This window comes from Callorhinus ursinus, unplaced genomic scaffold (assembly GCF_003265705.2).
Source record: "Callorhinus ursinus isolate GAN/ISIS: 27379988/994484 unplaced genomic scaffold, GSC_fseal_2.0 scaffold83, whole genome shotgun sequence".
Taxonomy (NCBI): domain Eukaryota; kingdom Metazoa; phylum Chordata; class Mammalia; order Carnivora; family Otariidae; genus Callorhinus; species Callorhinus ursinus.
Window position 1 is genome coordinate 61,639 of NW_027397145.1, and position 16,997 is coordinate 78,635.

A 16,997-nucleotide genomic window follows, 5' to 3' on the forward strand; every position below is an offset into this window, starting at 1 on the left:
CCCTGCTTCATTATAACAGAAGGGTCTGTGTGTGTACGTATGTCTGCATAAAATCAGAAGGGGCATCCCAGGTTGCAATTATATGTCCTGCTAGAGAACAGCCAAGCTAATTCTGGGAGAAATTATGTGATCTGCTGCTTCTGCAAGGAGAGGAAACACATACAAAAGTGATGAAACAGGGTCAAAGAGTGGCTAGCTTGCCATTTCTTAAGGAAGCTCTTGGGGCTTTCAAATCCTATGGAAGCTTATCTGTAGTTTTTTGTGTGTTTGTTTTAGCATGCCTCTTGTTGTTTTGGAGGTCTTAAAATTTAGATTTAACATTAGAATTGCTTTAGTGTTTGGTCAACTACATTTGTGCTTTAGGATTGGGTTTTGAATTTATAAAACATAAAATACACTAATAGGACATTTTGTGACTTAGAATCATACGTTAGCCTAAAAGCCAACAGTAAAGGCTCTGATACTCATTGAAGAACCTCATCCTTTCAAATCAGGTGAATTGTAATTCTTCAAAAGAGTGAATCCTGTACTCTCTTTAAGACCCACCTCAAGCAGCCTTGTGCTTAAGGGAGATAAACTTGGTTTGTTCCTGATTAGCTGTAGAACACTATAGGCAAGTTTGTGGATCTTTGGTGTTTTGCCCATCTGCCAAAAGAAATTGTTGGAGGTGACTCCAATTTCTCTCTCAAGCTGTTGCACTTAGGCTTATGTGGAATTTATTCATTGGAACTTGCCAAGTGACTTCTAAGCCCTTTGGTCTCTGGCTTTCAGATCACTGATCATTGATGTGGAACAGCTGTAAACAGACTGGTCACTTGACCACTTAGAAACCTGATTATTATTCATGATAGAAGTAGGTAAAGTGTTATGAAACTGACTTGACTACTTTTCCTTCAGAAGTGAGCAAAAATGTGAAGGAGTAAAAATATTTTTATTGCAAAGTTTAAGTTGACTTGTAATCCATCATTCACATTTTTAATCGGTAGGAAAAGTGTCTTGAGTGTAATAGCTAAATTTCTGAAAAAAGATGAGATGGGGCACCTAGGTGTCTCAGTCGGTTGAGCGTCTGACTCTTGATTTAGGCTCAGGTCATGATCTCAGGGTTGTGAGATCAAGTCTCACGCTGGGCTCACTCTGGGCGTAGAACCTGCTTAAGATTCTCTCTCATTCTCTCTGCCCCTCCCAGCCACCCTACTTCACCCCACACCCCACCTCTCACGTGCACACATGCTCTCTCTCTCTAAAATAAATAAATGAATCTTAAAAAAAAGAAGGGCGAACAGGTGGAAGAAATCGATTATTAAGAATAACAACTCTTTATTGAGCACTGTGGTGTGCCAGACATTGTGCTAAGACTTTTTGAGATTCTTTTGCTCTATCTGCCCCACAAATCTGTAAGGTCTATACTATATTCCCATTTGACAGATGATTAAACTGAGGCTGAACTACTGAGAGACACAATGGTTTGCCCAAGGGTTCCCAGCTAGTGAATGACAGAGCAATACTGGTTTCTTTCTCTTTCCTTCCTTCCTTCCTTCCTTCCTTCCTTTTCTTTCTTTCCTTCCTTCCTTCCTTTTCCAGGTTTTTTTTTGTCAAGTTTTTAAATTCCAGTTAGTTAATATATAGTGTAATATTAGTTTTTCTTTCTATAAGCAGAGTCACCACACATCTCTGTTTGCCCAGGATAGTCCCAGCTTACATCTTGTATCCTGATTATTATTTCCATCTCAAAAATGGATTCAACAACAAATTATATGGTCACTCTATCTCAAGGTTTTTCCATCCTGGTACTACTGACATTTGGGGCTGGAAAACTCTTTGTTGTGGGCGGCTGTCTTGTGTATTATAGGGTGTTTAGCAGCATCCTTGGCCTCTGCCCATTAGATGCCAGTAGCATCCCATCCACCCAAAAAATGTCCCCAGATGTTGCCAAATGTCCCCTGAGGAGCAAAACTGCTCCCAGTTGAGAACAACTGCTCATAAAACGTAACCACAGAAGGAAAATATCATCTATTTGTTACGGAACATAGGCTGTGAACTGAACCTACCGCATACAGTGGCTAGCATAACGGCCTGTACTCAATAAACGTTTATTTCCTGGGGGCATTATTTGACTGCCCAATTGTAGAGAGGAGAGAAGGCTGAGCAAGTAATGAATTAAGATGGAGGGCTCTAGTGATAAAAATTGGTTTGTTGCAATTTTTAATAGAGAAGGCTGAAACCGTATGCTGGGAAGTGACCCAGAAGCCTCCTGGTTGCCCATTCTGGTCACATGGTGGAGTCTGAGTCTTGATTCCATTGGGTGTTTGGTCTTAGTGCTGAACACAAAAGCCCGGGAGGTAGCCAGAGAGTGATACCGTGTAAGTTTCATACTGCAGACTTCCTTCAATGACAACAGCTAATGATAATCAGCGTTCTATTTTTCTCCTACTCTTATACTTAGAAATGACCACCATTTCTTTCATACCACCATTTTCCATTTATTAGCAATAACAGAATAAATACCAATAGCACCAATTAAAAATGAATCCACATGACGTGTTTTATCCTTACAGCTGTAATAACTAGTAACTAACATGGACTGGAAAGCACTTTGCAAATGTAAAAAGTGCTGTACACATACATTATAATTATCATTATTAATAAATTAGCCCGATTCTCCTAGTATTCAAAAGGCACGTAAGGTCAGATACATGGGTTCAATGGGGCAAAATGATCACAACCTACAATGTAGCAATGGTTCACATGTGTTGGCAACAAGTTTTACCCCATGCAATCCTGCAGAGCTGAAGTTACACACCCTTCAAAGTATGGGAGAATGAAGCTAAAAGTAGACAAAACAGGCTTTTTTTGGAGATTTAATGTTTTTGTTTTAATAACAGACTCCTACCTCTTTTATGATAACTTTGAAAAGATAATTAAAACTTCTAAATTGTACATTTTAACAAAATTAAAATTTCTTATCTAAGGTGACAGTAAATTTTATTCTTCGATATGAGCTGATATTCCAGATGTCATTAGAATTTCAAAGCATTCTGCGACTTCAGCGAGGTCAGATTGATAAATTTTGTGCTTGCGTACCCTTAGGGAATAACTACGGTATTCATTCCAGAATTGTTACTAGAAAAAAACAGCTTTATCCATTCCCTTGCCAGCAGGAGTCTTGGCAAGAGACAGCTCTTGGCTGACCATAAATAAAATTCCTTGAATCACCAGTGTCTTGATTTAAGAAAGAAATTTTACTGTGTCTTTCATACACAAAAGCTGATTAAACAATGGTTAAAAAAACACTACTCCACTTTTTCACAGGTGTACAAAAGGAAATATAATGGAATTACATTCAACAATAAAGCTTAAAGTTCACTCTAGGTAATAGTTGCATTAACATTCACATACACAAGCACAGAGTAAGTATATTTCAGGAGTCTTATAATAGCATACAGCATACATATGGGAGATTGATTTCAGGTAACATCATAGGTGTTAGCAAGATTAGCAATTCAGAGTGTTCTAAAAAAGGCAAACTAAGCCAAAGAAAAGGTGTGGGCTAGCACACCAAGACAAACCACAGAATTCGAGGGTTAAAAAGTCGGCTCACTGTATATATGAGAAAACAATGATTTTTCTTCAATTTTGGGGTCTTGATATAGTTGGCTAGAGAAGGTTGTGTATTCAAAGTGCACAGAATTGTTTCTTAGAAAAGAGAGAGAGAGAGAGAGAGAGAGATCCTTTTATTTAGTAATTAATACATGCAAGAGGCAGCCCCAGAGTGACCTGAAAGAGTAAAGCTGTGATTGGCAGGTGGCCAGTATAATACAGATGTTTCAGGCAATTCTCTTAAAGCACTTCTGTAGCAGCAATGGTCATTTCAATGGCCGTATACTGGATTCTCTTTTGAGGAGAGTTGAGGGGAACTGTAGTCATATTTCTCTTTAAAGATTTATAGTTATAGATTTTTCTCTTTTGTAAATAAATCTATCAAACAACAAACAGCATAAAGTGAGGTGTTGGGGTTTTCTTTTGCGTTTGCTTTTGCATATGTGTTGGAAAAGGGTCTGGCCTTTTCATAAACATTGTGTGCAAAAGAATTTGTAATAAAGTGAGCACAAGGACATCCACAGCAAACTCCTCAGATCTGCTTCTGTTGCCCTGGTCGGCCCCGTTCATCACTGAGCTGTTGGCCTGTCGGTGTACTGCGGGTTTTAGGGATCATGACACCACAGCCGACAGATTCGAGGCCTCCTAGAGCCTCGTGAGTGGGGGTAGTTTTGTCTGCGGGAGGGTGGCCACTGCCTCTTGAGTTGTAAGATTTAGACAGCCTGGTCCCTTTTCGTTTCGCATTCCCCCCCTGGATTGGCAACCCCGCTGTTCCTTTGCCTTTCTTCCCAGCAGCCCTCCTCGTGCCAACTAGTCTCATCTGGCCCCTCCCAGCCGATGTCCGGCACTCGTGCACCGCCCGTGACCACACAAAGCCAGTGGCCACCGACACCCAAGCTGCTCAATCTCAAAGCCTGTGAGCCTGCCCTGCAAGTGTCATCAAGACAGCATCCCCGGAACACAGGGCAGAGAGTCCAACCTCTCACTGGCGGGACTGGGAAGCCTCTCCTTTTCGGCGGAGGAGAAAGGAAACTTGGGTCTGCTTTTTAGGTTCTGAAAACAAGCCAGAATGGAGAGAAAGAGTTAACACCAGACTTAGTAAAGCTTTTAAGACAAAACCTGTTCAATGTGATCTACACAGACACAGGGCACTTTCTGCAGATTTCTGAGGTCTATAGGAGAGGGCTCATGGAGATAGGAGAAGGGAGTGGGGAGTTGCTACATGGGAGAGATTTGCCATTATTACAAAAACTGGCTAAGTGGCTTGTTTCCATGAGGTGACCTCACTGGTCACTGTTGTCAGTCGTGCTGTTCCCTTTCTCTTTTTTTTCCTGGGTCTTGTTACCCTTCTTCTTTTTCTTCTTTTTCTTGGTCTCCTCCTTTTTGCCGAAGGTTATGAAGTCACTTTTGTCAATTTGGCTGTTAGTAGGCTCCTGCCGGATGGAGATGATTGCAGGAGATCCTGGGATAATGAATTTGTCTGGCAACTCACCGGGACCAGATTGTTTGGGGTTGCCTGGTCCGTATTTAAAGGTCCAACTGTTGCTGTTGACACCAGCACCGACTGGAGGGGACACCTCTCCGGCCTCCGGTTCTGAAAGACAGAACGTCACAAGTCAGCAAGAGTCAACGCACGCCTTCCAGGCCACGCGAGTGGGTGGGAGACAGGGGAAGCTGCACAGACGAGCCTGGCCCCCTGAGAAATCAGCGGTTCTTTCTTCAAGCCTGAGGGCAAGGTCAGAGTTTGGAAACAATCAGGAGGGCAGATTTTCTCACCAGAGGGTCTGGAAATCTAATTTTCTAGTGACATACTTTTGGTTCCTTGTGAAGAATTTCCTAAAGAATATGGTTGTGATGATTTTGCCTGAGAATAAGACGGGAAATGTACTAGATCAAAGCAGAATAGGCAATAAAAGAAGTAGGAATCAATTTAACCAAGGAGGTGAAAGACCTGTACTATGAACTCGAAGATATTTATGGAAGAAATTGAAGAAATGACACAAATAAATGGGAAGATATTCTGTGCTCATGGACTGGAAGAATTAATATGGTTATAGAGTCAATGTAATCCTTATCAAAATTCCAATGGCATTTTTCACAGAAATAGAACAAACATTTTAAAATTTGTATAGAACCACAAAGGACCCTAACTAGCCAAAGCAATCATGAGAAAAAAGAACAAGCCTGGAGGCATGCTTCCTGATTTCAAGCTATATTACAAAGCTATAGTCATAAAAAGACACTTAAATCAATGGAATAGAGATTAGAAATCTCTTTTGATAGAAATCAACAGAATAGAGAACCCAGAAGTAAACCAACACATATATGATCAATTAATTTACAACAAAGGAGGCAAGAGTATACACTCGGGAGAGGGCATTTTCTTCAGTAAGTGGTGTTGGGAAAACCGGACAGCTACATGCAAAAGAATGAAACTGGACCCCTGTCTTATACCACACACACAAATAAACTCAAAACGGATTAAAGACTCGAACGTAAGACCTGAAAGCATAAAATTCCTAAAAGAAAACATAGGCAATAAGCTCCATGACATCAGTCTTTTTTAATCTGACACTAAAAGCAAAAGTGAAAAAAGCAAAAAGAAGCTATACTACATCTAAAAATCTGCTGTCCAACAAACTAAACCATCAACAAAATGAAAAGGCAACCTACTGCATGGGAGAAAATATTTATAAATTATATATCTGTTAAGTAGTTAATATCCAAAATATATGGAGGACTCTCACAACTCAACAGCAAAAATGCCTACAATCTGATTAAAAAAGAGGCAGAAGATTTGAATAGACTTTTTTCCAGAGAAGACATACACTTGGCCAACAGGTACACGGAATGGTCGTTTTCCACTTGTCAGTATGACAGTCATCAAAAAGACAAGAAATAACACGTGTTGGTGAGGACATGGAGAAAGGGAACCCTTGTGCACTGCTGGTGGGAACACAAACTGGTATAGCCGCTCTGGAAAACAGTATGGGGTTCCTTAAAAAATTAAAAATAGAAATACCATAAATCCAGTAACTGTACTTCTGGGTATTGATCCAAAGAAAATGCTACCTTGGGGTACCTGGGTGTATGCAGCCGGTTGAGCCTCCGACTCTTGGTTTCAGCTTAGGTCATGATCTCAGGGTGGTTGAGACTGAGCCCCGTGTTGGGCTCTGCAATCAGCACGGATTGTGCTTAAGACTCTCTCTCCCTCTGCTCCTCCCCCAGATCGCTCTCTCTCTCTCAAATAAATAAATCATAAAAAAATAAAATTAAAACACTAGCTTGAAAAGATAGGTGCATCCTGGGCACCCGGGGGGCTCAGTCGTTAAGCGTCTGCCTTCAGCTCAGGTCATGATCCCAGGGTCCTGGGATCGAGCCCCCATCAGGCTCCCTGCTCCGCGGGAAGCCTGTTTCTCTCTCTCTCACTCCCCCTGCTTGTGTTCCCTCTCTTGCTGTCTCTCTCTCTGTTAAATAAATAAATAAAATCTTAAATAAAACAAAAAGAAAAGATAGGTGCATCCCTATGTTCACTGCAGTGTTATTTACATAGCCAAGATATGGAAACAACCAAGGTGTCCAGAGACGGATGAATGGATAAAGAAAATGTAAATACTGTAAAAATGAGTAAAGAAAATCTCATTTAAAATGGGGTCAGGAGGGGCATCTGGCTGGCTCAGTCCCTGGAGCATGAGACTCTCCCCATCTCCAGGTGGTGAGTTCAAGCCCCAGGTTGCAGGTAGAGCTTACCTTAAAAAAAAGGAGTCAGGAAGCCCTAAGCGGGGAACACTCTCACATATACCACTCCAACAGCCTGCACTACCAGCAGGAAGAAGGAAGGTAATTCTTAACTTGACAAAGAGAGATTCTTTTCACATAGGAATTTTATCTCCTGCTTTAAAAAAAAAAAAAAAAAGGACAACCTCTCCCTGTCCTAGCAACAACACACTAACCACCACCTGAAGCCAAAGAGAAACCACCACAATCTCAGACTCTTGTTCTTTTCCAAAGAACTTTTTTTAGAGGGGGAGGGGCAGAGGGAAAGGAAATGAGAGAATCTCAAGCAGACTGCCCACAGAGCATGGAACTGGAGGCTGGGCTCAATCCCATGACCCTGAGATCATGACCTGACCGGAAATCAAGAGTCATACACTTAACCGACTGAGGCACCCAGGTGCCCCCCCAAAGAACTTTTGTTCGAAACAACCCTCCCCGGGGCGCCTGGGTGGCTCAGTCGTTAAGCGTCTGCCTTCGGCTCAGGTCATGATCCCAGGGTCCTGGGGTCAAGCCGCATCGGGCTCCCTGCTCAGTGGAGGGCCTGCTTCTCCCTCTCCCACTCCCCCTGCTTGTGTTCCCTCTCTCGCTGTGTCTCCCTCTGTCAAATAAATAAATAAAATCTTAAAAAAAAAAAAAAAAGAAACAACCCTCCCCAGTTTCCTCCTAAAACCTAATAAGAGGTGACCTTTCCTTTGTCTCTTTGGACTTGCCTGCGGTTTGTCATAACTTGCTTGTCCCAAATTGCAATTCCTCAGCTATTCCCTAATAAACTCATTTTGCTGGTAAAATAACTGGCTCTTTTATTTTTAGGTTTGACAATCTATATAATGGAATATTATTTGGCCATAAAAAGAATGGAATCTTGCCATTTGCAACAACATGGATGAACTCTCAGGGCATTATTCTAAGCAAAATAAGTCAGAAAGAAAAAGACAAATACTGCATGATCTCACTTATATGTGGAATCTAAAAAACAACCACAGTAACAAAACCAAAACCAAAAAGCCAAGCTCATAGATACAGAGGACAGACTGGCGGAGGCCAGAGGCAGGAAGGCGACAGGTGGGCGAAATGGGTAAAGGAGATCAAAAAGTACAGAGTTCCAGTTATAAATTAGTAAGTCACGGGAATATAACATAAAGTGTGGTGATGACAGTTAATAATACTGTATTGCATATTTGAAAGCGACTAAGAGAGTAGATCTTCAAGTTCTCATCACACACAAAAAATTCTTTTGTAACTGTACAGTGACATGTCAACTCGACTTTATGTGATCATTTTACAATGTAGACAAATATCAAATCATTATACTGTATACCTGAAACTTGTATGTCTATACTTCAGTAAAAAGAAAAAAAATATATTATTAAAGAGAATCTCTTTCAAAAAAAGAAACAAAAAAATCCCACAAGACCTGAGGTTCTAAGAGCTGTTGTAAACAGGGCATTCCCTGGAGCAATTAGTGTTGTTAACTTTTTTTAGCCTTTCTACACTGAAAGATGCCCTGGGCATTTGTTCTTGTAAACACCACTGAAATACCTGAATCTCATTTGATGTCAGGTACTATACTACCGTTTCTCCAGCCACTTCTCAGGGCCTCTGGGGTCTCAAGTTTGCTGTCATAATTTTTAAAATGGAGGTTTCGATAATGCTGATAACAGAAGAGGCAGCTGAGTAAGTAGACGATGCCCCCTAAACTAAGAACTGCCAAGGGATTGCAGAACCCTTGTCTGCAATTATACTCAAAGTGCTTTAATTGTCTTCAGGTGATGGGGAAAAACCTGCACAAGAGGTACATGATGCAGTTTCAGATGTGAAAAGGAGAAGAAGAAGAATATGCTAATTCTTAGCATGTGAATTAGAGGACATTTTGGCTACACATGTATTTGACACCTACTCTGTCCAAAACAAAAGATAAATTAGTTGAATCAATTATTTGATCCTAACTGTAGCACCGTAACTCTGAGGGGTGGTTGGATGAAGCAGAGAAGCGATGGAAAGATGGGGGGGGGGGGGGCTACTGCCCAGCACAGGAGGAGAGGATCCTGTTGTAAACATGGGTCTATTTGGGCAAAGCACTGGGAGTCAACCTTACTTTCCAAACCCAGTCTCCTCCCTCAGTGTGCTCAGAGTCTAGTTGGGACAGACATTCGAGTGATTATAAGGCAATTGGGTAAATGCAATGACCCATGTACATGTGAAATGTTTTTGGGATTCCAGAGGAGAAGATTATTAATTATACTTGAGAAAGTCAAAGGAGATTCCAGAGGAGAGATGAAATTTGGAGACTGGGGGAAATTATTATGCACCCACAGGGGTTTTCGATGCAAGACTTTCCCAAGAGTCCAGCTGGAAGACACAATGACTTCCAGAAGAGTAGAGGTCAGAGCTAGAGAGGAAGAGTAATGATCTGTCTGGGCAAAGTAATCCCAGTGGCCATGACATTGAAACCCTTTGACATCACGGTAGCGTTCTTGTATCTGACACTGCTCCTTCGGTGGAATCATGAAAAGTTCTGCCAGAGAAACCGTTAGTGTTTGACTGCAGTTTGGGATTCTCTACATCTGCTCTTTCCATCTCCCGCCCTAGCACTTCCCTGCCTCTTCTAATCTGGCATCTGTAAGCACTACTTTTATAACAGTGCTCGTGTTGAGCCCACTAATCACGTTATTGTCAAAGCCAGTGGTCACAATTTAGTCTGTGCTGTCGTGAACCCCTCAGCGGCATTTGTCAGCCCCTTCTGGAGACACTGGGTTTTACAAGTTCCCTGTCCTGACCTTTCTCTGTTGGCCCGAGACCTTCTTCTCTTCTTTCTCTTCACTCCTGTCGGGATCTCAGCCATGTCCATGGGCATCCACACTGTCCAAATATGCTGATGAGACACAGATTTCTATCTAGAGCCCCTCCTATCCCTCTGTGCTCCAGTCTCATGTCTCCAAATGCCTATCCCATATCTCCTCTGGAAAGCCTCATGGACCATCTCAAGCTGAAGGGATTCCTGATTCCTCTCAGCTAGTCCTTTCTACATTTCTACAGTTTCAATAACTGGTACTCCACTCACCTGAATGCTCCAGCCAGCAACTTCAGAGCCATTCTCCATATGTCATCCATCAATACCTGTCGTTCCTGCCTCCTAAATACACCTTGACCTTGTCATCTTCTCCCCATTTGAACTGTCACTTTTTCCCCCGAGAACACCATTATCCCGAATGTGAATTACAGCAAGAGCATCTTCCTCATTCAGCCCTCCCTCTAGCCCTCCAGCCAGGAGCCAGAGTTCTCTTCATTCCTTAAGTCTTTCCTCCTTTTTAAAAAACTGAAGTATAACATACATACAGTAAAATCCTTCAAAAATAGAAACCAGATTACATCACTCCCTTGCTTAAAATTATTCAGAAGCTTTCTACTGCCTTAACAACAACAAAAAAAGGCAAACTCCTTAACATGGGGTATAAAGGCCTGCAATAATCTGATATTTTTTATTCTCCAATCTCATCTACAAGTCTCCCTCTTACCACACAGGCCTTCTTTCAGTTCCTCAAACACCCCTTGGGATTGTTTTTGCCTCAAGTTCTGTACACAGTTTCCTTTTGTCTAGAATGATCTCCCCTCCATTCTTAGCGTGACTCCTCATTCTTCAAGTCTGTGCTTAAATGTAGCTCCGTGGCAGAGGCCTTTTCTGACCCTCCTAGCCAAGCAGTGACCCCTTCACCTCCTTCTGACACTGTAACATCCACAGAGGCAGAAAACATATCTGTTTTATTCACCACGACACAGCCAACGTCTAGAACAATTCCTGGCCCCTAACAGGTGTTTCATAAATACTTGCTAGGTGGATGAATGAAAAGACTGGTCTGAGAAGTGGTAGCCACCCTGGCAGATGCAGCAGTTCTCTGCTTACTGCACTTCCGCTGTCCCTAAAGACAGCGAAGTCACGTGTGGAAAGTGCTAAGCCTGATCGCCCGCTCGATGTGAGAGCCCAAGAAGCTGAATCACATATGGGCAACTATATATGGCACAGCTCTTGGGACCAGGAAGGCAGGTTAAGAATATTGCAAATTTAGTCCAAGCACCAGAAAGCAGTAGGGAAACAAAGCAAGAACCTTTTCTCTTTCCCCCAAATCCCCTTCTCTACACCGTGCTTCCCCTGGTGGAGCTTCATCTATAGCTCTTTGGACATAGGGCCAGAGATGCTTTTTCTCCGGGACTAAGACTAATTTCTTTGAGCCATCTAAGATAAATCTGCACTTGAGCTCAGCCAGAACCCACCTGTTTACCTTTAAAATGCAGGCCCTGTCCCCAAGAGAACGGAAACAAAAGCAAGACTGGTATGCAAAAGCCTGGGATTTGGCATCTAGGCGAACTGGGTTTCAGTACCACTCCACAGTCCTTGAGTTGCTCTCACATAGCCCAGGATGGAAATTCTTTCCAACCACCGCCAGGACTCTGCATGAGGCCTCAGGACTGTCATCTGGAGAGGCAGAGCTCAGAGATATCTTTATCTTGCAGAATTAAAGGACATTAATGGCCCTGCCTGTTGGCCGACTGAGCCCCTCACAGCAGGACTGCTAAGAGTTAATGAGCTGCTTTTACATGTCATTGAGCTTCTCGGCCTTTGCTGGGAGTCTTGGTTGGTCTGACTCAGCCTTAAACTCCAAGAAGCAATCAGAGAGATCCGTTCCGGTGCATCTCCCTCTTATCCAGTTTCTGTACAGCAGAATGAAATCTGATTTCTCTAGTCTCTCACAGACCACTGTGACTCACCTGTTCTGGCTGATGTGTAAGCAAACACCTCCGGGGGCTCATTCAGGTGAAATAATAGCTTCAGGATCCGACAAACAACATTTACTGACCTCCTAATCTCCAGTACTAGAGACCTTTGGCCGGCTTTGCCTATAAAATGCTTGGACTTTGGGGGCTGAAGCAAGGAGAGACTCCCTTTTCAAGAAGATGAGAAAGGAAAAGACACCAGGACTAGTACCAGCAAATAGTCCATTAAGGGAATGTGTCCTCATTTGGTGCTGCTTCCCTTCCCCCTCCTGTGACTTCCCACAAGTCCCTCTTCTCTGGTCCCAGGGGATTTAGCTCACTGGCAAGGACAAGACTGACAGGCATTCAAGCCTCCGTCAGAGCCCAGGAAGAGGGCTTCAGGTACACATCAAGCAGGCAGGGGGCTGGATTCCTAGGCAGAGCCCTTCCCTGACATTCGGATTACAACCCAGTGGGATTTAAAAGCGTTAAGAGCATATAATCATAATTACAGTAAATGGCTTTGCTTTTTTTTTTTTTGGTATTGGCTGATTTCTCCACCATAGGAAGGAATACATTTAAAAACCAGAACAACATACATATTTTAAAAAAATGTGTATAGATCTGCAATTTAAAAAACTGCCCTCTGGAGGTAATTGGCCACTACACTTAATCCTATAAGCCACTTCAGACACCTACCCCCTTAGGCACTGCCCAGGGTCTTTCTGGCAACATTCCGCCACTTTCCTCTTTTCTGCTAAAGGAACTCTGGCCAGAGTTTGGTCTCAGGGACTGGGAATCAATGGGCTGGAGTCTTAGCCAATGTAGATGCTGGGGAAGGTCCTGAAAATGGTGAAGCAAACGCCAGACTTGTAAACTCACCCCCAACCCCTATTCTGAACTGCTCTGGACAATCAACTGAGACCAGCACAGCGTTTTTCTGATTTACACTGATCCTCCCTGAAAGAACAACACCAAGTTATTTTGACCGAGGATAGTGTTTTCAGAAAAGCTCTTGGAGGGGGCACAGGCCGGAGGATGCGGGAGAGTAACTGAATTCTCTTTTCCTCTGTTCATCTTGCTTTACTCTTCTGAACTTAAGAGCTTGCCCTGACTCTCTCACTTAATAGTATGCAATCCTGAGCAGTTTACATGAATAGTTCTGAACTACAGTTTCCTCATCCATAAAATGGAGATGATCACCTTCCTGTCACACCACAGGATTATGGTTGTATTTTACATTTACTGGGATCTTCCTATGTGCGTGGCACTGGGCTAAGCAGATCTGCATGCAATAAAATTTTTGCTCTTCACAAGAACCATAGGAAGTAAATATTGCCAATATCCGTGTCTGTTTTATAGATAGATCTTTTTTTATAAATGAAGAAACAGTTACTAACTGGCAGAACCTAGGACCGGATGGAATCTGGGCAGCCTCATTCTACCTCATCCTGAGCTGTATATGAAGACCCTTGGAAAACCCTGAAGCATTATACAAATGTAGCAATTACTTTGATTCTATTTGTTTTGCCACCATTTGGGAGACAGAGATGCAGGCAGGAACCTCTAAGCTAGAATCAGCAGAAAGGAGTGGAGGCTGGGGGAGGGGCACGGATGCAGGAGTGACGAGCTCAGGAAAATCGCAGCCCATTCTGCAGGTTTCAGCCCTCCCCTTCCCTCCCCATTCATCCCTTTGTTGCCATCTTTGGGATTTTGGTCCTAAGGTTAATAAAGAGCTTCCAGAAACCCCATCATTTTGATTAAAGCCCGGGCTATCTTGCCAGACAGCACTCTGGAGCCTGCCTCCCGCCCACTCTGCCAGGTCAGTGCAGCCAGCAAAGGCTATTAAATGATTCCAGCCATTTCCGGCCCAGCCAGACAGCTCCCCTGGATTGCTCGGGCTCCCGCTCAGGCTGCTGCTGCTGCCTCTAGCTGCCCAGGGGAAAGCCAGAGCACGGATGGTTCTGCGGATTCTGGGTTTGCAAGTGAACATCCAGGCTTTCTGTGTAGGGACACCCCGCTTCTCCCCCTTCCTTGACTCCTCTCCACACCCGAGCCAGCCACTGCAGCTCAAGCAGCTCCGAATTGGCTTGTACCCTCCTGGCTTTGAGCAACCATTTCATGTGTCTCTCAGTTGTGTGCGCGTGCGTGTGTGCGTGTGTGCGTGTGTAGAACTTGGCAGATTGTAGAATCATACACGCTCAGCCTGAGCAAAACGCAAAAACCATCCACCATCAAACCTGCGGAAAGACCAGGCTGTACAGCATCCCTGGCTCCTTCCCCATCCCCATCCTGCCATCTGTGGGGCTTGTGGGCTGCTTGAACAAGCTCCGCCTCCTCTTGCTCACTCAGCCTTTATGAATTGGGCAATGTTAATCTGAGTAATTACAGCCCACAAATCACAGGAGAACCACAGTCTGCAACCCAAATCCTGTCCAGGATCAGAGAGAGGGGGAGAAAGTTCAAGCCACCTGGGCTAGCATTTCCATTTCCTCATGCTTTTTAGATCTTCAAATGACAGTGGAGAGATTTTTCCATGGAAATAAGACAATGTACAAATATACTGCCTGTTCTCTAAAACATTAGGCTCTACAATCAGAATAGTAGGTTTAAATATGGCTATACCATATAAATTATGTGATGTTTAGCAAATCATTTAATATCTCAGTTTTCATGTGAAAAGGAGATAATATATATCTCTTTATATATTTATATCTCTGTATATTTATATATGGAAACTCATATATATATATAACCCTTATAGACACACATACACACACACACATATGTATATAACCCTTTATATATATAGAAAAGGGTTTCCATGTTATAGGTAAGGAAATTGAAAGCATAATTTACAGCAAGGTGATTTGCCCTAAATCACACAGGGTTTGGTAATAAAGCTGAAAAATTCTTCTTGCACGGACTCCCCAGCTCAGTAATCAATGTGTTATTATTATTTTACTTCTCTGAAGCCTTGACGATGAAGTAGGAGAGAGATTTGAGCTCATTCACAGACCTAGCATTCTGACCCCTAGAGTAGCTGGGAGGGGGTGGTGTGAGTGTGATGGGAGACAGGCTGATCTGAATCCACTCCCCGGAGGCTGCCACTCCCGGGTGTTCCGCCTCCTTTGGGGGTGGGGGTGGGAGGGTCTGCGTGATCTGGAAGGAGATTTTGTGGCTATTTGTTGCCTCGGGCCACAGCTGGGCTAATTTTCAGTAATCTTGGAGCGGAAGAGATAAATACAGTGGCATATTTTTAAAGCCACAGCTCTTGCTTTGTGCCCAAAATAACTCTACCATTTCTAGGTTAAGAGTATAAAGACATCATGTGCTGTGAACCCAGATTCAAAAACTGGAATGGCTGGTTTCAAATCTTCCAAGCTCTCCATAGTCAGCTACAAAAAAAAAAAAAAAAAAAAAAAATTCTTTCCATGACCCCCTAACCCAGCAGGGCTCAAACTACAACGTTTTCTGTACCTTATTCCTGGTTGCTAGAGTCCCCCACAGTCCAGAGGGCAATTTCCCCTTATAGCCTTCTTGAATTGCCCCCAGCCTCAGCAGGCTGTTAAAACCTAGAGGTAACAGAAGGCTTAAAATGAAGGTTTGGGGGACACACACACAGATTGGAGTTGGAATCTCCAATTTGTTGTGCAACCTTAAGCAAGTCACTTGGCCTCTCAGCCCGCATTCTTTCATATGTAAAATAGAGATAACAATATCCATCTATGGGACTGTGAGCATTAAGAAGACACAATGCTCGTAAATCACATAGAACAATGCCTGGCATGCAGAAAACGAAATAGAGGATAGGTATTACTACAATGTAGCATTCCTCTGAGGAACCTGACTCGCCACGGACCTCTGCACCAACAATTTATTCTTGGATGCAGTACTTCCAGGAACTCTCTTTTCCAGAGGCCCTCTTCCCATCTGGCTCTGCCCCTCCCAGGGATCATTAAAGAAGTCTAGCTGTGAAGTTTTCCAACTTAGAACTGGTTGCTGGGTAGGGAGCCATTCTCCAGAGCCCTCGGGGGCTGGCGGGAAGGAGGCAGCTTGGACTCAGTGGACCACCCAATGGATGAGGCATCAAAAGCCTTGGGTTCAAATTGCAGCTCTACCATTCTGCTTTCCACTCTTTTCTACTACACCAACTTGTGATTTCTTTACCTGTAACATGGATACAGTAGCCACCTCCGAGAGGCACTGTTATGCAACTAAACATATTTATTATGGACAATAAATAAGACATTGTGCTAGGAACTAAGGACAGGAATATGAATAATATTAGGACACTGAGCCCTGCTCTCAAACAGTTAAAGTGCAGAAAAAGGCAAATGAATAAATACAATATTGTTTTAAGTGAAAGGGGACTTCCACTGCCTCTACTGTGACCTCAGTCTGTACTTTCTAAGTTCTTCGTTCCAGCCTATCTTTCCCAGTGGTCAAAGCAGCTGTGATGGAACTGTAACTGCCCCCTCAAGCATTAACTAAGGCCCTGACTCCAGTTAGACCCTGCGTGATTGACCCCAACAAAGTGAGCCACCTGACCTTTCTTGCCCAGCACATGTACCCACCGACCTTTGCCCCACTGGAGACAGCAGCAGTTTGGAGACTGTCTTTGAGACACTAGTCCATTGTCCTCCGGGTGTTGGCCTCCCTGAAATAAATTCCTTTCTGGTTTCCCCACCCCTCGTCTCTCTGCCTTTGGATTTTGTCAGCAGGGAGTGACAAACCTGGTCTGTTTGGGACCCCCAGGGCCAGGTGCTCCTGTACCCTTGGGCCCCAGGTGATATACGAATTTTTTTTTTTAGATTTTATTTTTAAGTAATCTCTACACCCAACATGGGGCTTGAACTCATAACCCCGAGATA

At 43.3% G+C, this 16,997-nt stretch overlaps 1 protein-coding gene across 3 annotated transcripts in view; it reads right to left on the reverse strand.

The window, feature by feature from the left end:
• Nucleotides 1-2,845: 2,845 nt before the first annotated feature.
• The window catches only part of LOC112808989 (protocadherin alpha-C2), an 84,470-nt gene continuing 70,318 nt past the window's right edge, over nucleotides 2,846-16,997 (reverse strand). For 2 of the 3 annotated variants that reach the window (XM_073887830.1, XM_025852287.2), the window contains exon 4: nucleotides 2,846-5,191. In XM_073887830.1, the coding sequence (XP_073743931.1) occupies nucleotides 4,881-5,191 (311 nt within the window). In that variant the 3' untranslated portion in view covers nucleotides 2,846-4,880. The remainder of the gene's footprint in view (nucleotides 5,192-16,997) is intronic. The other variant, XM_025852288.2, reaches the window with a different exon arrangement.